Consider the following 23,164-nt stretch of genomic DNA (forward strand, 5'->3'; position numbering starts at 1 on the left):
TTCTTTTATGACAAATAAGACGGTTCAATGACTTTATCTAAATCCAATCAATATTCCTAATGCCGTTTCAATGTAAGGTTATACAAATAAACATTCTTACAATACAATAACCTAAATATACAGCTAAGCCCCATTGTATTCTGAAACGTAGACTTTAACAGTGTAGGCAACTAAGCCAATAGAAATAAGGTATAACTCATGATGGCTGTTCACGCCTCCCTCCCTGTCTGTAAACAAGACGTGTAACTTTGTCCGTCATCATAATACGTCCGTCCAGAAACAAGATCGCTCGTCTGGTATAATGGATTATCGTTGTGATTTAGCTATGGACGCGTTTTCTTTTCGTACACCCGTGTAACGATAAAGTTAAGTCATATCCACGATGTCTATGTATATAATGTTCGTTTCGTAGAGGACACTGCGAACGGCTGTCGGCCGAGCGGTGACATAAACATCGCTAACGTTAGCTTTACATATCCAGCTGACATTACGCCGATCTGTCAGAATAGCATAGCTCATGTTATTAGCGATTATTAAAATACAATCTGGAAACTTATTAGCGATTATTAAAATACAATCTGGAAACATGTCGCCGATACCTGTTCTACCGCTTGTGATCAACTGTTTTCTGTCCGCACTCGGGTGCATGGCCACGATGAAACTCATCCCAGCGTTCAAAGACCATTTCATCGCAGCCAGGTTGTATGGCATGGATTTGAACAAAATGTCTAAAAGGGAAGTGTGAGTATTTTCTTAACCTTGGTCTCATTCATCATTGTCTATTGTTGGTGTCACCTGACAAGAAAAGAAAAAAAAGCACAATGAACAAAGATTTGTGGTTTGAGTAACTTAAGATAAGTATATTGTCACTGCCTCACTTAGGTTCACCCACTATATCAATTTAGATTCGATTCTAATAATGTATCTTTGCCATCATGCAGCACAAGTACAGTGTACAACGAAAATAGTGTGCAAATGTAACAGTAAAGTGCAATAGTAATGTACAGGTGATTGAACTGGGTGTATGAGTATACTGACTATGCTAAGTTAAAGTTTAAAAAAAAAAAAAAAAAAAGGGTTAAGTTATGCTAGTCATAAAATAAGGTTTGAATCATGAAATGCTGTAATACAGGTCTTTAACCCTTTCACTACCACACCACAGAAGGTTAACCCTTTCACTACCACACTGTGGCAGTGAAAGGGTTAACCTGCAAAATAGCCCCTAGTCTTGGTATTGAACTTTGTTCATACTTTTTTGTTTTGGTCTGATGTGTGGGTTGTACAGTTTTTGCAGGCCATACCTCAGGTTCACACTATAGTAAGTTACTATATAGCTATAATAATATATATATATATAATTATAATATAATAATCGTACCTTCGTGCCATCAGGCTCCACAACAGTGGGCAGGGACCACTGCCATCAGCCGGAGAGCTAACGGCAGCAGAACTCGAGAACTACTAGGAATGTCAGGGAATAATCACAAAGTGTATCTGTCTCACCTAAACTGCACGGACTACAGCGTATATAGCGTATGGCATATTGCATGCCAGTTAGGGCACCTGTGTATACTGTATACTTTACTTACTCATATTATATATATATTCAGATTTGAAGTGTTCCATATTTATTGTAACGTATAATATAACTGATAGGGCATACATACGTACCCTCATCTGCACCTTTGCTCATATGCTTATATTCAGAGTTAATTATATTGTTATACTGCTTATTTTTTACTTTTTCTACTATACTATATTTCTATTGCCTATATTTATGTCTTTCTACTATTACCCTGCCAATACCTGTACCCCCCCCCCCATGCTGCTATGATGCCTGAATTTCCCCAAGGGGATCAATAGAGGAATATCTTATCTTAATATTTTATAGCTATATAGTAACTTATTATAGTGTGCATTTCTTTTGGCAGAGCCTGAGGTGTGTTCAGCAATAACAACCCCTCCCCTGGACTCCAACCCGCACATCAGACCAAAACAAAAATAAATGGAAATAAAGTGCAGTACCAATAGGGGGCGCTCCTTTGCCTAGAGGTTGCTGTTCTTGCCTTTAATTCTCCCTCCTTCTCTCGCCTTCTCTCTGTAGCCCAGAGTCCCAGGGAGTCATCAGTGGAACTGTGTTCCTCATCATCCTCTTCTGCTTCATCCCAGTGCCTTTCCTCAGCTGCTTCGTGGGGGACCAGTGCGCGGGCTTCCCTCACAACGAGGTGGGTTGATGGATGTAGTGGTGTATTTTCATTCCGACAGCCATCAGACTTTATAATGCATCACTGTGCCTCACTGCATCACTGAGCACAGAGTGACTGTTACCATCTACTTTTACTTTCAAAACAACATTGTCAATATTACACTTACAGTACACTTAACTCATTGGACGCCAGTCACGATGATAGTAGGCTTTACTCGCCGACGCTTGAGCGCCAATCACGACGATAGTCAGGTTTTAATCGTTATTTATTTTATTAGCGATATCCATTCATTTTCATCCATCCAACCTGATGTTATCGTTGGGAATGGGTCTGAGCTCGCAAAAGGGCAAATATCGTCTCCCGGATCATTGGATTGGATTGGCTGGGACTGTGCATAAAAAAAAAAGTCCGGTCCGGGTTTTGCTTCTCAGGCATGCAGTATCATTGTACCACGTTGACTGGGGAGCGTGGATTATGTGTTTTGGACTATAACGTTGGATCAATGGACACGATCGATATTTGGAATGGCGATCAGGAATTGGATTAATCTTTTTGCATAACATCTGATGTGAGGTAAGGACTCTATGTTACCAGTCTTGGGTTAATCAGATGTTTTTTTCATAGCGATCACAACGTGTCTGTGTGTGTGCGTGCCGGTGGCGCTGAGCAAGGCACGGATAAGCGATTTTTCAGCCCGCTTTTGTATCGTGCATAAGGACACATACACTATCGATAATCTAGCGTTTATTTGAAAACTATTCATAAATCAGCCGAAAAATGACAACGTGTTTTGTGTATTCCACTAAAGGGCTATTATCGTGTATTTCTCTGGAATTACTAGATCTTTATTTTTTATTTTTTTTATTTACTTTTTTCTCCCATTTTCTATTTTTCTCCCATCCCAATTTCGTATCGTCCAATTCTACCCTCCCCTGTCTCGAACGTTGTTAGGCCATGCCTCCCACAAGCCGGCTGCAATGTGGACTAAGCCTTACATCATGCGTCCCCTCCGGTACTCGAGGAAGCAGCAGTCGCATATTTTCACCTGCACAGCGCAATCTCTCAGCGTCGGGGGTCTGCGTTTAGAGGGCACGCCGCCCCCGTCGCTTCCTGATTCTGCTGCGCAGGCGCACCAACCGACCTGTAGCAGTTGCTGTCCACAATGTCCGATCCCCACCCATCAGCTTCCCACCCCCTAATACTGCCAATTGTATTAGTATGAACGACCAGCCAAGCTGATAGCAATGCGACCCAGCGTCTCCTGCATTGGTGGTGAGCGCCTTGCCCACTGCACCACCTCAAACTATACTCATATTCAAAACAGTATAAAACGGAAATGTACAGATGAAAAAACAATCCGTTTCGTACATGTTGACTGCAAGCAAGTCATTGATAAGCGACAGGTGTATTAGACCAATAGCCATAATTTAAGATATATTTTAAGCACTCGCAAATTTCCCCGTCCTCCCATTGATTAAAGCGCTGGCGTGCTAGCCATAATTTGATCATATAGGCCCGGCGCTGAATGAGTTAATGTAGATCTCTGTATATTTTTACTGTATATTTATATTAGAATGTACATACATTACATAGGAAATGTGAATCCCGGACCGTACTTTATGTGATATTATTATTAATATTATTATTATTATTATTATTATTATTATTATTATTATTATTATTATTATTATTATTATTATTATTATTATTATTATTCTTAGGCTTATTTTATTCTTTATTCTTAGGCAATCTTTTGTTATTCTTATTCGTGATTTGTTTGTCTACCTAAATGTTTACTGTGAGCGATTTGTAGTGCCAAATTTTCCTCGGGATGATTAAAGTATTTCTATTCTATTCTATTTTAAAGCGGCAGTGTGTAATTTCTCTCATAATTAAAAGGAACGCACCAACATTACGGGAAACACGCTTTTACCGTCTTCTCCAGAATCGGACAAGAAGGTAGATGCCAATTTCCTCTCTGTGTGCGTTCAGTAGAAAGCTATCCGGCTGCATGCTAGCTCAGCACAAATGAATGAAAGCTGATACGGACCACTAGCCTATAGCTTAAACTCAGGGACAGGTGTTTCTGGCCAACAGCTAGGCTAGCTGGTCCATATCCATTTCTATAGACAATAGAAGATGAACAACGTCTATGGAGTCACAGAACCATCTGACCCTGCACAGAACCAGTCACAGAACCATCTGACCCTGCACAGAACCAGTCACAGAACCATCTGACCCTGCACAGAACCAGTCACAGAACCATCTGACCCTGCACAGAACCAGTCACAGAACCATCTGACCCTGCACAGAACCAGTCACAGAACCATCTGACCCTGCACAGAACCAGTCACAGAACCATCTGACCCTGCACAGAACCAGTCACAGAACCATCTGACCCTGCACAGAACCAGTCACAGAACCATCTGACCCTGCACAGAACCAGTCACAGAACCATCTGACCCTGCACAGAACCAGTCACAGAACCATCTGACCCTGCACAGAACCAGTCACAGAACCAGCAGACCCTGCACAGAACCAGTCACAGAACCAGCAGACCCTGCACAGAACCAGTCACAGAACCATCTGACCCTGCACAGAACCAGTCACAGAACCAGCAGACCCTGCACAGAACCAGTCACAGAACCAGCAGACCCTGCACAGAACCAGTCACAGAACCAGCTGACCCTGCACAGAACCAGTCACAGAACCAGCAGACCCTGCACAGAACCAGTCACAGAACCAGCAGACCCTGCACAGAACCAGTCACAGAACCATCTGACCCTGCACAGAACCAGTCACAGAACCAGCAGACCCTGCACAGAACCAGTCACAGAACCAGCAGATCCTGCACAGAACCAGTCACAGAACCAGCTGACCCTGCACAGAACCAGTCACAGAACCATCTGACCCTGCACAGAACCAGTCACAGAACCAGCAGAGCCTGCACAGAACCAGTCACAGAACCAGCAGACCCTGCACAGAACCGGCTGACCCTGCACAGAACCAGCTGACCCTACACAGAACCAGTCACAGAACCAGCAGAGCCTGCACAGAACCAGCAGACCCTGCACAGAACCGGCTGACCCTGCAACGAACAAGCTGACCCTGCACAGAACCAGTCACAGAACCAGCTGACCCTGCACAGAACCAGTCACAGAACCAGCAGACCCTGCACAGAACCAGTCACAGAACCACAGAGCAGACCCTGCACAGAACCAGTCACAGAACCAGCTGAATTACTGACAATGAGTTGAGTGTTTCTCTTGGAGACCTGATGTAGACCCAGTCGCGTTGAAACTTTGTCTAGTTTTTAATCATTAAAGGTGGTTCTACGTCTTCTATATCTTGATCTTTTCATCTCTACCTGCGGTTCCTATCTCGCTGAGCCCTGTCTTATAGGATTGTAGTGATAAAATAACTGCTCTGTTCTTCAAAAAGTATGATCAAGAATGGAATCGAATAGAAATACTTTATTTATCCCGAGGGAAATTCAACTTAAAAGCCATTATTGTTTTAAATTATTAATGTTATTGTTTTCCAGTATCACATCAACAAGCTGCTTGCAGCAAGGATTGGCTGAAATGTACCAGGGAGCTGTCGAGCGGATACGGACCACTAGCCTAGCTTAAACCCGTTCACTCCCCCACTACCAAACGGTTAACCCTTTCACCGCGACAATACACAGCAGGTTAACCCTTCCACTGCCACACGACAGCAGGTTAACCCTTCCACTGCCACACTTCAGCAGAAGGTTAACCCTTTACTAAACCGTCGGTAGTGTGATAGTAAAGGGTTAACCTTCTGTAGTGTGTCAGTGAAGGGGTTAAAGCTCCCGGGGGGGAGAGGTGTTTTCTGGCCAACAACACTCAGTGTCCGATGTGTGTGTTTTCCCTCTCACCAGTTTGTCCAGCTGATCGGCGCCCTGCTGGCCATCTGCTGCATGATCTTCCTGGGCTTCGCGGACGACGTGCTGAACCTGCGCTGGAGACACAAGCTGCTGCTCCCCACCGTGGCCTCCCTGCCGCTGCTCATGGTCTACTTCACCAACTTCGGCAACACGGTGATCGCGGTGCCCAAGCCCTTCAGAGCCCTGCTGGGCCTGAACCTAGACCTGGGTGAGTCCTGCTGCACCTAGACCTGGGTGAGTCCTGGACCTGGGTGAGTCCTAGACCTGGGGGAGTCCTAGACCTGGGGGAGTCCTGGACCTGGGTGAGTCCTGGACCTGGGTGAGTCCTGGACCTGGGTGAGTCCTAGACCTGGGGGAGTCCTAGACCTGGGGGAGTCCTGGACCTGGGTGAGTCCTGCTGCATCTGGACCTGGGTGAGTCCTGGACCTGGGTGAGTCCTAGACCTGGGTGAGTCCTAGACCTGGGTGAGTCCTGGACCTGGGTGAGTCCTAGACCTGGGTGAGTCCTAGACCTGGGGGAGTCCTAGACCTGGGTGAGTCCTGCTGCACCTAGACCTGGGTGAGTCCTGGACCTGGGTGAGTCCTAGACCTGGGTGAGTCCTAGACCTGGGTGAGTCCTAGACCTGGGTGAGTCCTGCTGCACCTAGACCTGGGTGAGTCCTGGACCTGGGTGAGTCCTAGACCTGGGTGAGTCCTAGACCTGGGTGAGTCCTAGACCTGGGTGAGTCCTGGACCTGGGTGAGTCCTAGACCTGGGTGAGTCCTAGACCTGGGGGAGTCCTAGACCTGGGTGAGTCCTAGACCTGGGGGAGTCCTAGACCTGGGTGAGTCCTGGACCTGGGGGAGTCCTAGACCTGGGGGAGTCCTAGACCTGGGTGAGTCCTAGACCTGGGGGAGTCCTAGACCTGGGTGAGTCCTAGACCTGGGGGAGTCCTAGACATAGACATATTATATAGAACACTAGATAGCTTACCCGCGCTGCCGGCCAATGGAGAGCGACGTCGTCATAGGGCGGCCATCTTGCCCCAGGCAGCTCAGCTACTGATAACATTAATGTCCATGGTGCATGTACTATTTAAATAACCATAGATTGCTCAATTCTTTACCGATTTTCAAACGGGTTGGTTTGCTATAAACATCAAAGATGTAGTTATGATACTGCATACTTATATATATAAAAAAAAATTAAGATGTTTTTTTACAAACCGCTTGAATCATAGCCACGTTAATAATGCTTGTAATAAACCAAACCGTTTGTAAATCCGTCAATATTTCAGCGAGTTATGAGTATTTTTGTCTGTGCAGATCACTCACCCTCACTCAAGGCTGACTGGGGCAAGATGGCGGCGGTTCAGCGACGCTGGTGACTCCGCCTTAAGCTATCTAGTGTTCTATATATATCTATGGTCCTAGACCTGGGGGAGTCCTAGACCTGGGGGAGTCCTAGACCTGGGTGAGCTGCTCCGCGGTGGTCGTTTGGAAACGACAGGAAGTTCATTATTATTATTATTATATATAAACAATGCTGATTTAACTTTACACATAATCTCACACACATACAAGAAGTATGTTTTGCACACGTTCATTTAGTTTGAGAGTAAAATTTGTTTGATCATGGCCACCAGTGATGTCATCGGGGACAATGAATCCTTGTGTTGTGTTAATTACTGCACTTTACTTTACACTTCATACACTTTATATATATATATTTATTCAAATTATTAATCCTTCACTGCACGAAACAATTACCGAAACATGCCGAAACATACCAATGTTACACATATGGCTTATTAAAGGCATCTGAATCTGAACACCACGAAATGATGTAGATGAAAGAATAGCAATACCTTGTCTTATAGGGACTGATACTGATATCATTTCATGGAGCTGTAATCAACACAACGCACAGATTCAATGTCCCCCGATGACATCACTGGTGTTCATATTCAAACAAAATTATTCTCAATAACTGTCTCTAACCAAATGAATGTGTGCGAAACTGTTTCGAGTTTTTGGATGTTTGTGAGATTATGTGCAAACTAATTATGTGCAAAATGACATTGTTTTTTTGACGAAGTGCCCCTTTAATCCTATCGTTCTGGAGGACATGTGATATTTGGACATAAAACAACGTGTCCTGTGTCTCGAGAGCTCGAACCTGCAGGTCTAAAGATGCTGGTCTCTCCTGCAGGTCCCCTCTACTACGTCTACATGGGGATGCTGGCAGTGTTCTGCACAAACGCCATCAACATCCTGGCGGGCATCAACGGAATCGAGTCGGGACAAGCCCTCTTCATCTCCGCCTCCATCATCATCTTCAACCTGCTGGAGCTGAGTGGTGTGTGTCTGTTAGACAAACCATGCTGTTCCTCATACTAGCTTAAGATAGTTAGCCACAAACCATGCTGTTCCTCATACTAGCTCCAGATAGTTAGCCACAAACCATGCTGTTCCTCATACTAGCTCCAGATAGTTAGCCACACACCATGCTGTTCCTCATACTAGCTCCAGATAGTTAGCCACAAACCATGCTGTTCCTCATACTAGCTTCAAATAGTTAGCCACAAACCATGCTGTTCCTCATACTAGCTTCAGATAGTTAGCCACAAACTATTCTGTTCCTCATACTAGCTCCAGATAGTTAGCCACAAACCATGCTGTTCCTCATACTAGCTACAGATAGTTAGCCACAACAAACCATGCTGTTCCTCATACTAGCTTCAGATAGTTAGCCACAAAACCAATGCAAAGTCAATGGGGTCGAGCTCCTGTCTGTACAAGCTCACTGAGGCTCACTGGAATCTACTTTGTGTGCAGCATAGAGTAAATTCCAGTGAGCCTCATTCAGATTGTACAGACAGGAACTTGACCCCATTGACTTTGCATTGGTTTGTGGCTAACTATCCAGAGCTAGCATGAGAAACAGCATGGATTGTGCAGAGAAAGGACTCTACTGATCAACATTAGCGTTGGTAAGTAGGAAATATAGCTAAGGTTCCAAAAATCACTTTGTAACTTTTGTTTGGAAAAGTCCTATATAAATAGTTATTGTTGTTGTTGTTGTTGTTGTTGTTGTTGTTGTTGTTGTTGTTGTTGTTGTTGTTGTTGTTGTTGTTGTTACTACTACTGTTGCTATTCTTATAATAATAATAATGATGATGATGATGATGATGATGATTATGATTATATTATTATTGTTGTTGTTACTACTACTAATAGCTGTATTATTGTTATTATAATTTTTAGTAGTAGTAGCATTAATATTATTATTATCTTCTATGGCTGGTATAATGACAAAAGTGGATGGTAAGTTTTAGTTAGTTTAAAAAAGTTAGTTTTCTACCCTGAATGCAAATCATCATTTATCTTTTTCTACACTCAAAGAATCCTTATCTTTTGCAATATTCAGAAAATGTCTGTGTTTGAGACTTTATGTTTGGGTCATGTTATCTTATCTTACAGGAGATTACCGTGACGACCATATCTTCTCTACTTTATGTTTGGGTCATGTGATCTTACAGGAGATTACCATGACGACCATGTCTTATCCTCTACTTTATGTTTGGGTCATGTGATCTTACAGGAGACTACCGTGACGACCATGTCTTCTCCCTCTACTTTATGTTTTGGTCATGTGATCTTACAGGAGACTACCGTGACGACCATGTCTTCTCCCTCTACTTCATGATTCCATTCTTCTTCACCACGTTGGCACTTTTCTACCACAACTGGTAAGTTTGACTCAGAATGTAAGGCAGTTTAATAAAGAATAAAGACCAGTTTCCCTTCATATTATATTAATATATATTATATTAACATATATTATATTATATTGTATTACATTATATTATATTTATATTAGCTATATTATAGTATTGTATACTGTACTATATTATATTACTGTGTGTTATGTTATATTACTGTGTATTATATTATATAAGCTATATGATATGTAAGGGATAATGTATAGCTACGAGGTCATTGTCGCAAAATAATTGACCGACACGGAGTTTAAAATACCGAGGCGCAGCGCCGAGGTGTTTTAAACATCAGTGAAGGTCAATTATTTTGCGACAATGATCGAGTATAGCTATACATTATCCCGCGTATTACATGGCTAACTTACTAACAATATACCTAATTCATTTTACATCGACAAGACGAGATCAAATGCAGATGCAGTTCTGTTCTGGCTCCACTGTCATCGTCACACACACTCCGCTGTCAGTGCAGCCAGCAGGTGTGTCTGATTGGCTGCACTGATGCAGTGTGTCAGTGGCCTTGATTGCGAACAGCTGCGCACAGCGGTCATTATTGTTCCACAGAGGTCCGTTATCGAGTAATATCGGACCTCTGACGAGCGCTATTGACCAATCACAAGCAAGCATTTTCGGCGAATGTGAAAACGCCATGTAATAAGATATGATATGATATATTACATTATAATATTATATATATTATGTTAACATACAACAACATCTCCACCCAGGTACCCATCGTCAGTGTTTGTGGGAGACACCTTCTGCTACTTCGCAGGAATGACTTTCGCCGTTGTGGGAATCCTGGGGCACTTCAGCAAAACCATGCTGCTGTTCTTCATTCCTCAGGTGGTCAACTTCATCTACTCGCTGCCTCAGCTCTTCCACATAGTCCCCTGTCCCAGACATCGCCTGCCCAGGTACAGTGCCTTCAGATGGACCATCGTAATTTCTTCCGCACAACATTAGGTCAGTTCAGTATAAGATTTAGAGGTCCTACTATTTGGAATTCAAAACCCTCCATAATAAAAATGTGCTCATCTATTTCATCACTCAAATCCAAGCTTAAATATACATTGTTAAATGAATAGCTTCAATCTCAACCATTAATGTCACTTTGTTTTACAGTTTCATGTTAATTTGTTTAGACTAATTATTAATGTTGTTGTTTTGGTTATTATTATTATTACTTTGATTATTATTGTTATTATTATTATTATTATTATTATTATTATTATTATTATTATTATTATTATTATTATTATTATTATTATTATTATTATTATTATTATTATTATTATTATTATTATTATTATTTATTATCTTATTATTATCTTAATATTATGAAAATTGTTTTATGAACTTATTTCACTTTACTTTTGTTTTTGTGTATTTTCTTTAATCCAATGATTTAATGAGTTGAGCCCCCCGTATAGGCCCATCTGGGTATCTTGCCTCTACTCGGCACCTTGTCATGGTCAATGTTTTTACTGTTTTGCTGAAATGGTGCAAAAAAATAATAACAAATATAGAGCTGGTGATGGTTGGACAGGAACCTTCCTGGTGTATCGCGTAGAATTATAAGACGAGCCATGAGTCATTTGCTGTGTCCGAAATCCTTCAGTACCTATCTGTATGATTGTGTAGGTACTGAGGGTAATAGGGTTGGTAGCTTCTGTCTGATTGTGTAGATACTGAATCCAAACATAATAATAAGCTACTATAAATTTAAAAGGAAGGACCAATCAGATAGAAGCTACTAACCCTACTACCATCAGTAGGTACACAATCAGAGGGAAGCTACTAACCCTACTACCCTCAGTACCTACACAACCAGACAGAAGCTACTAACCCTACTACCCTCAGTACCGACACAATCAGACAGAAGCTACTAATCCTACTACCCGCAGTATCTAGACAATCAGACAGAAGCTACTAACCCTACTACCCTCAGTATCTACACAATCAGAGGGAAGCTACTAACCCTACTACCCTCAGTACCTACAAAATCAGACAGAAGCTACTAACCCTACTACCCTCAGTACCTACAAAATCAGACAGAAGCTACTAACCCTATTACCCTCAGTACCTACACAATCAGACAGAAGCTACTAACCATACTACCCTCAGTATCTACACAACCAGACATAAGCTACTAACCCTACTACCCTCAGTACCTACACAACCAGACAGAAGCTACTAACCCTACTACCCTCAGTATCTACACAATCAGACAGAAGCTACTAACTCTACTAACCCAATTAGGGACCTCTTTTATCCTACTGTGCTCTATAGTGCCAATTTCATCAACTAGTGGTGAAGAACTCCACTGCATACCTTTTAATTTGGTGACATTTAAATCAGTCGTGTCTTGTGATTATGTAACCTCACTGTCTGCATGTTTCTTTTCTACCTCCCAATGTGACCTGACGCCTGTGAAGACTGAATCCCAACACGGGCAAGCTGGGAATGAGCTACTCCAAATTCAAAAGGAAGGATCTCTCGAAGTTAGGAGACCTCATTGTAAAGGTACGGTGAAGCTAAGCCACTGCATATGAATGTACATTTGCATTTAGTCATTTAAGCTGACGCTTTTATAGAAAATTGTGAAATGTCCCTTTAACACTTTCCGTGCCGGAGCTCGGTGCCCCGGAACCTCCTTGAATGCCGCGACCCACTTCAATTTTAGCATTGAAAACGCCTAATCTATGTTTTAAATTATGGCTATGTGTCTAATCTGCCCGTCGCTTATCAATGACTCGTTTTCCAGTCAATATTGTCGAAGCGGATTGTTTTTTTATCGGTTCATTTTCGTTTTATAGCATTTTGAAAAGCCCTCGTTTTCAAGGAAAATATAAAGATTCCATGATAAAAGACATCTAGTGGTATATTCTAGAATACACAAAAACGAAAATTTTCGGCCTATTTATGAATCGTTTTCAAATAAACGCTAGATTATCGATAGTATATGTGTACGTATGCGCGCTATAGAGGCGATCTGAAAAATCGATTATTTTATTTCCTCATCAGCGATCGCGCACACAGAGACACATCACACATAGGGCAAACGCTGAGATCTCAGCGAATACAACTCTGATTATCCCAAGACTGGTAAAATAGATTCCTTACCTCGGATCAGATGTTCTCCAAAAAGATCATTCCAATTCCTGATCGCCATTCCAAATATCGATCACGCTTATTGATTGAGTATTGGCTGCTGTAAATATATATTCCAGGCTGATTCCCGTCCCGCGATGACTTCCATGTTGATCAGACTTCTTGCGAGCACAAGGAACCAGCTGGCTCCGCCCCTACATATCTACAGATCCCAGGTCAGTCTAAGCGACTGACCTGCAGTTACACAGGGATAGACGATAGGGGGCGCTTTTTTCCATTCTGAGCTCCTGTAGGGGCTGCTGTACCAACGGGAGACTCGGTTGATGAACTATGATTTCAGATCGCTAATAAAACGATATTTGTCGTCATCGGCACTCAGTGGGGGGGCTAATAAAACTAGATATGACGTCCCTGGCACTGAAAGTGTTAATGTGTGTTTGCTTATTTATTTTAAAGGAGCATTTTGAGGTTTTCAACCTCAATCCTATCGCTCTGTCTAATAATCGGACATGTAACTCAGCCGCATTCCTCCAGGCGACACCACAGAGAGGAGAGCAGACCTCTAGTGAACTGACGTCACAGAGAGGAGAGCAGACCTCTAGTGAACTGACGTCACAGAGAGGAGAGCAGACCTCTAGTGAACTGACGTCACAGAGAGGAGAGCAGACCTCTAGTGAACTGATGTCACAGAGAGGAGAACAGACCTCTAGTGAACTGATGTCACAGAGAGGAGAGCAGACCTCTAGTGACCTGATGTCACAGAGAGGAGAGCAGACCTCTAGTGAACTGATGTCACAGAGAGGAGAGCAGACCTCTAGTGACCTGATGTCACAGAGAGGAGAGCAGACCTCTAGTGAACTGATGTCACAGAGAGGAGAGCAGACCTCTAGTGAACTGACGTCACAGAGAGGAGAGCAGACCTCTAGTGAACTGATGTCACAGAGAGGAGAGCAGACCTCTAGTGAACTGACGTCACAGAGAGGAGAGCAGACCTCTAGTGAACTGACGTCACAGAGAGGAGAGCAGACCTCTAGTGAACTGACGTCACAGAGAGGAGAGAAGACCTCTAGTGAAATGCAGACACTATATCCTCAACAATTTTGAGCTGCAGGTGGTCCGATATGTCCTTTCTGCCTTTGATTCCCACTTCCTGTACTGGCACCACTGGTACTACTGGTACTGGTACTCGTAGAAGTGCTAAAGTAAAGTCTGGAGAAACATGTCGCCTGACAGCAAAGCAAAGTTAAGACACATTTGATTTCACGTGATACTTTTCTTAACAACAGGTGGCAGAACTACTGAGGCTGCTGGACGTGCGGCGGGACCAGGAGGGAGACGACGAGTTCATCGAGTGCAACAACATGACCTTGATTAACTTGGTGCTGAAAGTACTGGGTCCCACTCACGAGAGAAACCTCACCACTGTCATGCTGCTCATACAGGTAACTGGGTCCCACTCACGGGAGAAACCTCACCAGCGTCATGCTGCTCATACAGGTAACTGGGTCCCACTCACGGGAGAAACCTCACCAGCGTCATGCTGCTCATACAGGTAACTGGGTCCCACTCGTGAGAGAAACCTCACCAGCGTCATGCTGCTCATACAGGTAACTGGGTCCCACTCGTGAGAGAAACCTCACCAGCGTCATGCTGCTCATACAGGTAACTGGGTCCCACTCGCGAGAGAAACCTCACCAGCGTCATGCTGCTCATACAGGTAACTGGGTCCCACTCACGAGAGAAACATCACCAGCGTCATGCTGCTCATACAGGTAACTGGGTCCCACTCGCGAGAGAGACCTCACCAGCGTCATGCTGCTCATACAGGTAACTGGGTCCCACTCGCGAGAGAGACCTCACCAGCGTCATGCTGCTCATACAGGTAACTGGGTCCCACTCGCGAGAGAGACCTCACCAGCGTCATGCTGCTCATACAGGTAACTGGGTCCCACTCGCGAGAGAAACCTCACCAGCGTCATGCTGCTCATACAGGTAACCGTGTTTTGATTTGATTTGATTTGATTTTATTAGGGATCCCCATTAGCTGGTGCGATAGCAACCAGCTAGTCTTCCTGGGGTCCACACACAAAAAAACACACAAAAACAATCACTATTGCAAAAAACAAAATTATTAAAAGTCAGTACACACAATGCATAATGAACCTACTGTAACAATTAATATAGCTAAAATTACATTAGTGTAAAACAAAAACAAAAAATTACTTTACAGTGTTAAAAACAATTTAAAAACAATTTAAGATTCTTTTTAAAAGTGAATCTACTGTAAATGCAGCAGAGGTTCCCCCCAGGTTGAGAACACCAACTATCCATGTGACGAACTACAGTGAAGTTGGTTTTATATTAGTGGTTTTGAACACTAACTAACTAGCATAGTTAGTATTATTGGATATTTGGTGCATATTAATTTCTCTGTGTCAAGAATTCATTGACAAAGCATGTCAGGACACAGTAATGACAGTAATGAAATCAATTCATTTATAACTGGCTTTTTCTATGGGCCAAAAAGCAAGGTATGAAGCGCAACCTGGGCTCGTACCATGAGGACCCTTCAATGTAAGAAATATATTAAAGGGGCACTTCACCAAAAAACAATGCTGATTTATTTTGCACATAATCTCACTCGCACACGTTCAAAAACAAAACAGTTTTGCTCACGTTAATTTAGCTTGGTTATTGAGAGTAAATGAGTTTGAATATGATCACCAGTGATGTCATCGTGGGACATTGAAACCTTGTGTTAATTACAGCTCAATGAAATGATAAGGTATCAGTCCCTATAAGAGAAGGTGTTGCTATTCTTTCATCTACATCATTTCATGGAGCTGGGATAACACAAGGATTCAATGTCAATGACATCACTGGTGGCCATATCCAAGCTAAGCTGGTTAGAGTTTTTGGTTGTGTGTGAGATTATGCGCAAAATAAATCAGCATAGTGTTTTTGGTAAATACTTTTTTTATTTTAATAAATGGCCCAGTGCATTTGAAAAGTTAAAATGTAGCTGATTGTCAAGCCCTGGTATGTCACACATCCTGCACCCCATGTACTGAACGGTAAGCTCCAACTGTATGTAGTATGATGTACATACTTTACGAATGGTAAGCGTACTTTGAATTGGGACGTAGCCTGTGAAAAAGGTACATTGGATAATGATGGTATCTGCGGGGTATTCATTAGTATTAAATTCATAATTCTCAATTTAAGGCCTTAAAAGGTATTCAAAAGTCTTACATTTAATTTGCACAGGTATTACATTTTTGGGGGGCAGCCCGGCTGTCGGGAGATTAAATAATATTGAATATATTAAATGTTTTTGTATACAAGTCGTTGTTTTTTGCTGGACTACCAGGAGCTTGGTGCGTCTGGCGAGAGCTTGTATGGAACACGTGAGAATTTAAATTGGCACGCAAGTGCAGCCGCCAGTTCAGTGTTGTTTTGTGTTTTTCTTTTTTTGCTAATATGGTTGTGAAATTGGTATTACATTTAGCTCTAAATGTAAATTAAAAGGTCTTAACGGGTCTTAGATTGAACTTGTTAAAACCTGCGGATACCCTAATAATACATTGTGAGGACTTCAATGGCTGGCATTAATACCTGTCTCTGACCCAGGTCTTGGGAAGCGTGGTGGCTTTTGGAATCCGCTATCATCTGGTCCGCCTCTTCTACGACGTCTAGGTCACGTCATCAGGAGCGCAGAGAGAAGGCCGACTGACTGACTAGGCTATGAGGACATATTGTCGTGGAATAATGACCTCACAGACTCCTGGTCTTTTTATTCCATGGCTTTCTCTTTGCCTGTTACTCTTCTGCCTTGGTGTCACTTCACAACAAAAGACTGTTCCAGATTTAAAGCAACATTTCTCTTTGATAAAACATTTGTACCGCACATGCGCACACACACACACACACACACATACACACACACCTCTGTAAGAGTTGGGAGCTGGTCAACCTCTTGTATATGTACTGCTACACTTTGCTCGCTTCATATCACAGCCGGGCAAATTAACATAGACTGAAGTGAACTTTAGATCTCACGGGCGACGGTATGTCATGTAATTTTATTTTATTTACTCAGAAGCATATTATATTATATTATATTATATTATATTATATTATATTATATTATATTATATTATATTATATTATATTATATTATTATATTACCTAAACATATAATCCAGGCCACTTATTTGTCAAACGCTTACCCAGAAGTTGTTGAATTAGTCCAACATCTCAAATGTTTTCGTCTTGACATCTTCATTTCACTACAAGTCGCATTTGATTCATCATGGGAGCGCCCAGAAAATAAGACAGACTATTGAAATTTTGAGAAGTTGGTCCAGTGTTTGACAAATAAGTGGCCCGGATTTAAAGAGATCTAAAGTTAATTTCGATGTCCGATATTATCGGCCGATATCGGCATTCAAATGTGATATCGGAAAATATCGGTATCGGTTTTCAAATCTTTTTTTTTCTTACATTTCTAGAACCTTTATTTACCCAGGCAAGCAAGTAAGAACAAATTCTGATTTTATTTATTGTCAAAAGTATGCATAATGTTGTGTTAATTCCACAACAAGAGATATGTAATGTTAATTACTTGAAATTATTCAGTTTTTTGGGGGGGAAACCCTGCATATATCGGTATCGGTTGATATCGGTATCGGAAATTAAGAGTTGGACAATATCGGTATATTGGTATCGGTAAAAAAGCCAATATCGAGCATCCCTACAATCTATGTTAATTTGCCCGGCTGTGATATGAAGCAAGCAATGCGTAGCAGTACATATACAGCTGTGATATGAAGCTAGCAATGCGTAGCGGTACATATACACAGCTGTGATATGAAGCTAGCAATGCGTAGCGGTACATATACAGCTGTGATATGAAGCTAGCAAAGAATTGCGGTACATATACAGCTGTGATATGAAGCTAGCAATGCGTAGCGGTACATAATACAGCCGGGAACCAGCAGGTCAACCTCCAACATTAGCTGCTCTTGGTATCCGCTGTCGCCCCGCTTTTGTCTTTTATCTCCCCATAGCTCTGAATATTAATAAATGCAATCAGGCAACTTATGAAGAAGTCAGACCCTGGACGTGACGCAGGTCTCCTCTGTCTCGTTGGTGCAGTATATGTGTAGTATTTGATTTAAGGTTTCGCAAAGGGGTGTCTACAGGTGCCCAGAGCAGCCAATATTGGTGTTTTGACTGTTCATCTACGCAAAAAAAATTTAAACAGTCTTTCCAATGTGAAATATTGCCTTAACCGTGTCGTTCCGAAGTTAAATAAAAGGCATGGTGGAATAAGTATGCTCCGACATCGCATTTGACGGATTCAAGAAATCAGCGTGCAGCGCTTGGGACATGTGTATTTTTCTATATTCAACATTTGAATTGACAATTGAGCGCTGAATGGTAATTGTACTATTGTGATATGCAGCGATACAGGAGGAAGCCAGGCTCATTCTGAGGCCATCAGTGAGAGTAACCTCACACCACGGGTGTAAAGTTGAATGTGAGATCACAAGGATCTTAACTGTGATTAGCCTAGTAGTTACTTAAAGGTAGAATCTGTAATGCCGCCAAACAGCGACCTCTAGGTAAGAAAAAGAAACTATTTGTATAGTCGACTTGTAGTCGACGAAATGAGCCGATAGTCGACTGTTAGTCGACTATGAAAAAATATATATATAATATATATATTTATTTTGTCATCATTCCATTTGGGCTGTGGGGGTGCTCAATGTCTGAAGGAGTCGACGGAAGGCTTCTTGTTCTCTGCGAAAGCATGCAATTGGTCCACTGATGGATACATCTTGATATTTGTCTAGTCTAGTGTGTTCATTAGATGGGTGAAATCCTCTTTCAGTGCCTCTGTGCCTGTTTTCTTAGGCAGTTAGCATCTGGTATGCGCGCCATTAGCGTTAGCCACGCTTCTATGCCTCTTTTCTTTTGGAAATAATGATAATTTTTTTTTAAATAAAATAATATATATATATAATTTTTAAAAAATTGCATTCGACTAAGGTTGGCAGTCGACTACGGCTCCATTCGATCGATTAGTAGACTATTCTACTAATAGGGGTCAGCCCTAGTGGGGGGAGGGGTTGAGTGAGGACATGGGGGAGGGGTTGCTGTTGCTGTCGCTGACCACACCTCAAGTTCTACCAAGAGAGTTCTGGAGAAATTTGCAATACAATAAGTTGCTTAAAGGACCATACTGGTCTTTTTGACATGTGGGTTCCGAGTCATTCTTGCCTTGATACAAAAATCCTTATTTTTTAAGAATCTTTTACCGTTACTGAAAAATAATTTTTATTAGTTATTTTCTGCAGATACTATTTTGAAAAAAGTCTCTGCACACCTGAATGTGTTGGAGGAAGCCGCAACCTGAAAACAATAGAACTCCCGCACGCCATCTCGCTTACTGCTGAGATATTTATTGATTTACAACGTTTCAGGTCTGTCCTGTGATGAAGGTCGGACACATCAGGCCAAAACAAAAAGTGTAAACAAAGTGCAACGCCAAGCAGGGCTCCTTTGCCTAAAGGTCACCGTTTGGGGGCATTGCGTTAATTCTGGTGAAGGTGCAGGTGTCGTGAACTAGAAACATGACAGCAGCTATAGTTCTTACTTCTCTCTGTATTATCGGTTATATGGGTGTGTTTTTATGAACAATGTTGAACACTGAAATTAAATATGTAATTTTCTTTTGCTCTTTTGAAAGACAAAAAACCTAAATGTCCTGAAGCAATGCGAAGCCACGGTCGTTTGACACTGGACTAGCACGCTCGTTGAAGAAATGGAATGCTTGAGGAATAAAAAGAAAAGTGAATCAACTTGGTAGTGGTCTCATTCCAGTGTCATTTAACCTGAAGAAAAGGATTGTTTTGTACTCTATAATAAATGTGTGAGTGGTTAATGAAAATGTGGCCAAATACAACGTGGGCCTACTTACAAGGCTGTAACAACCAAATGTAAGAACATGCTAAAAGAACAGATCTGAAGCCTGAGGTCATTAAACGTATGCAATAGACTACTCTCATAGGGGCAACAGTAGCTCAGGAGGTAGAGCAGTTGTCTGGTGATCAGAAGGTTCTTGGTTCAATTCCCGCTCCTCCCGGGCAGTGTGTCGAAGTGTCCTTGAGCAAGACACTTGACTTAACCCCTAATTGCTCCCGATGAGCAGGTTGGCACTTTGCATGGTTGCCTCTGCCATCGGTGTGAGTGAATGTGAGGAACTTTGTAAAGCGCTTTGGATAAAAGCACTATATAAATGCACCATTTCCCATTTACAAAGTGTAATGTACTAAATGAGAAAAGAGTCCCAACATAAATGTTGCTGGGTCATCAAAAAATGTTTGAGGAGATATGTCAGTCTGTCAATTTTGACAATCTTCAAGTTGCATGGCTAGTTGGCTCCAGAAACCATCTATGTTATGTTTCTCTGAAACCAATGTGATTCTTGAAGTTCGGTAGCTTGCCTCCCACATACAAACCTACATAGTTCTGTCTTCGATCAGGGTGTAAGTGTCCTGCTTGGTATCACAATTAGTTTACATTGTTTTGTTTTGTTCTGATGCGTTGGAGTTTGGTGACTTATTATACAGTGCATTTCTCCAAACCACTCTTGGCAGAGCCTGAGGTGTGATAGGCCAGCAATAATAGCAACCCTTCCCCTATCCCCCACACATCAGACCACAACAAAAAACAAAGTGCAATTACCAAGCTGGGTTCTTTTAACTAGAGGTTTGTCTTTGGCACCATTACATGTTCTACCTTTAATTCAGAACTTTCAAGACTTTCTTCTGGCTATTATGATGAATTGAAAATGGGGGACCCTGATGTAAACAAGACGAAAGTCTTTCTCTGGTCTGCATCCCCTTAACAATTGTGTGTATTGAGCCGTACTGTATTATACTTCTACCCATTCTGCAATCTGTTAATAAAGTTTTCAATCAATCAGTACAGTAGGCACCACCATGACGTTGACTAGAACCATGTGTGAGCAATATTCCAATGTACAGTTTTGCTTGTACAGTTGTACAGTTTGATTGATTGATTGAAAAGTTTATTAACAGATTGCAGAATGGGTACAGTACAGTACAGCTCAATACATACAATTGTTAAGAGGATGCAGACCTGAGAAAGACTTTCGTCTTGTTTCCATCAGGGTCCCCCATTTTCAATTCATCATATGACACACACGACATACAGATAGACAGTACTGCTACATCTATACATTTATGACATACCAGATTTTCAAATACAGTACTGTTTGTGATACTAAAAAAATCCAGAAAAAGAGTGTATATACATTTGACATAGACACTGTGCATTGGAGGAGGTTGGGTAGGTGGGGTGGGGCTGTACATTGGAGGTGGGGGGGGGGGGGGGTTGGGTAGGGGGGGACACACTGTACATTGGAATACTGACATACATTTGACATAGAAACTGTACATTGGAGGAGGTTGGGTAGGTTGGGTGGGGCTGTACATTGGAGGTGGGGGGGGTTGGGTACGTTGGAATACTGACAAAGCCATGCTTGGTCTTTATTGTACAACTGGGTTAGGACATTTGTAGGGGCCAGTTTTGAATTGCAGTCTCCCGTAGGTGTTCTTTGAGAGTGTTTTTGAAGGTGGGTAGTGATTCACATTCCTTTACAGCTTTGGGTAGGGTGTTCCACATTGTTGTGGCATAATTGCGAAACGTGTTTAGTCCCTTGTTTGAGCCGAATCTGGGTTTTACATGATTTGTGGAGCTCCCTCTGGTGTTGTGATCGTGGTATTCACTGACCTTTGGGAAGTATTTTGACATGTACATGGGTACCTTGGTCGTGTAGTGTATCTTGTAGACCAGGCCCATTGCAAGTTGCTGTACTCTGTCGTCTACTCTAAGCCATCCTAGGTTGGCAAAGTGTGCAGGGGTGAGGTGGGTTCTAGGAGTCAGGTCAAGCAGTAGTCTGACTAGTTTGTTTGAGATGTTTGTAATTTGGTTTTTAGTGCCTTTGAGGTGCTTTGGTACCATGAGGTGCAAGCATAGTCGTAGTACCCTTGAATGAGTGCTCCTGCCAGAGTCTTCAGGGTATTCTTGTTTACCAGAGAGGAGATCCGGTACAAGAATCGAGTTCGTTGATTGACTTTTTTTTATTACATTGGATGCCATTTTGTCACAGGAAAGATTAGCCTCTAGGATGGAACCCAGGTAGGTAATTTCATCTTTCCTTGTGACAATATTGTCACCCACTGTAACTGAGAAGCCGTCGGTCTTGCTGAGTTTGTTATTTGAACTGAAGAGAATGGACTCTGTTTTGCCCATGTGTAATGATAGTTTGTTGTCGGCGAGCCATATGCAGATTTTGCTTAGTTCCGAGCTGAGGGTTTTTTCAACCTGTAACTTGTTCTTATCAGAGACCAGCAGGGCTGAGTCGTCCGCAAACAGGAACAAGTTGCAGTCACAAGCTGACGACATGTCATTTGCATAAATTAGGAACAGTAGTGGTCCTAGTATGCTTCCTTGTGGAACACCACAGTTCACTGTGAGGGGGGGGGGATAGGCTACCGTTTACCTCCACCATCTGTTCTCTCCCCTCCAGGTAGGATTGTATCCAGCTCACTGATAAACTATCAAAACCAATTGCTTTTAGCTTGTCAATCAGAATGGTGTGATTGACAGTGTCGAAGGCCTTTTGTAGGTCTAGCATGACCATGCCGCAGTATTTGCCCGCGTCCACCTCTTGCTTGATGTGGTCGTTCAAATAGAGAAGGCATGTGTCAGTGGAGTGGGATGTTCTGAAGCCAGATTGGAATTTGTAGATTAGATTTTTATCCGCAAGGTACTTTTCGACCTGTTCGTATACTATTTTTTCCATGACTTTCGAGATGGATGTAAGGATATGTAACCCGATGGTTTAGCTTGCGTTGTGTTCTGGTGTACTGTCAAGAATCAGGCAGGACTGGATATCAGGTTGTTTATTCACCCTCTGTGAAAACCCAAATAACACAGGAATCAATGTCTGGTCTTATCCTTTTTGGCCACAAGATGGCGCCTTGGTTCTCTTAACAACCAGAGAGAAACTGGCGCGAGAGGGACGCACGCTCAGAAATGAGCGACGTGAGGGGAAATACGTCACTTCGGCAGGAAGTGA

General features: G+C 42.3%; 1 protein-coding gene across 1 annotated transcript; it reads left to right on the forward strand.

Moving 5' to 3' along the window:
* The first annotated feature begins 283 nt into the window (after nucleotides 1-283).
* dpagt1 (dolichyl-phosphate (UDP-N-acetylglucosamine) N-acetylglucosaminephosphotransferase 1 (GlcNAc-1-P transferase)) lies at nucleotides 284-19,816 on the forward strand. Its single transcript, XM_084319863.1, has 9 exons — nucleotides 284-741; nucleotides 2,105-2,225; nucleotides 6,112-6,325; nucleotides 8,307-8,453; nucleotides 9,762-9,846; nucleotides 10,605-10,793; nucleotides 12,315-12,402; nucleotides 14,277-14,432; nucleotides 16,621-19,816. The coding sequence occupies exons 1-9, from the start codon at nucleotides 518-520 to the stop codon at nucleotides 16,684-16,686; spliced, it is 1,290 nt and encodes a 429-aa protein (XP_084175989.1). The 5' UTR covers nucleotides 284-517; the 3' UTR covers nucleotides 16,687-19,816.
* The last annotated feature ends 3,348 nt before the right edge of the window (nucleotides 19,817-23,164 follow it).

The sequence above is a fragment of the Notolepis coatsorum genome (genome assembly GCF_963971535.1).
Source record: "Notolepis coatsorum genome assembly, chromosome: 8".
Taxonomy (NCBI): Eukaryota; Metazoa; Chordata; class Actinopteri; order Aulopiformes; family Paralepididae; genus Notolepis; species Notolepis coatsorum.

Coding starts and splice junctions, on each gene's coding strand:
- dpagt1 (XM_084319863.1), top strand. CDS start 518: ATGTTATTAGCGATTATTAAAATACAATCTGGAAACTTATTAGCGATT. Junction 742..2,104: donor AAAATGTCTAAAAGGGAAGT/GTGAGTATTTTC, acceptor TTCTCTCTGTAG/CCCAGAGTCCCAGGGAGTCA. Junction 14,433..16,620: donor CTGTCATGCTGCTCATACAG/GTAACTGGGTCC, acceptor TCTCTGACCCAG/GTCTTGGGAAGCGTGGTGGC.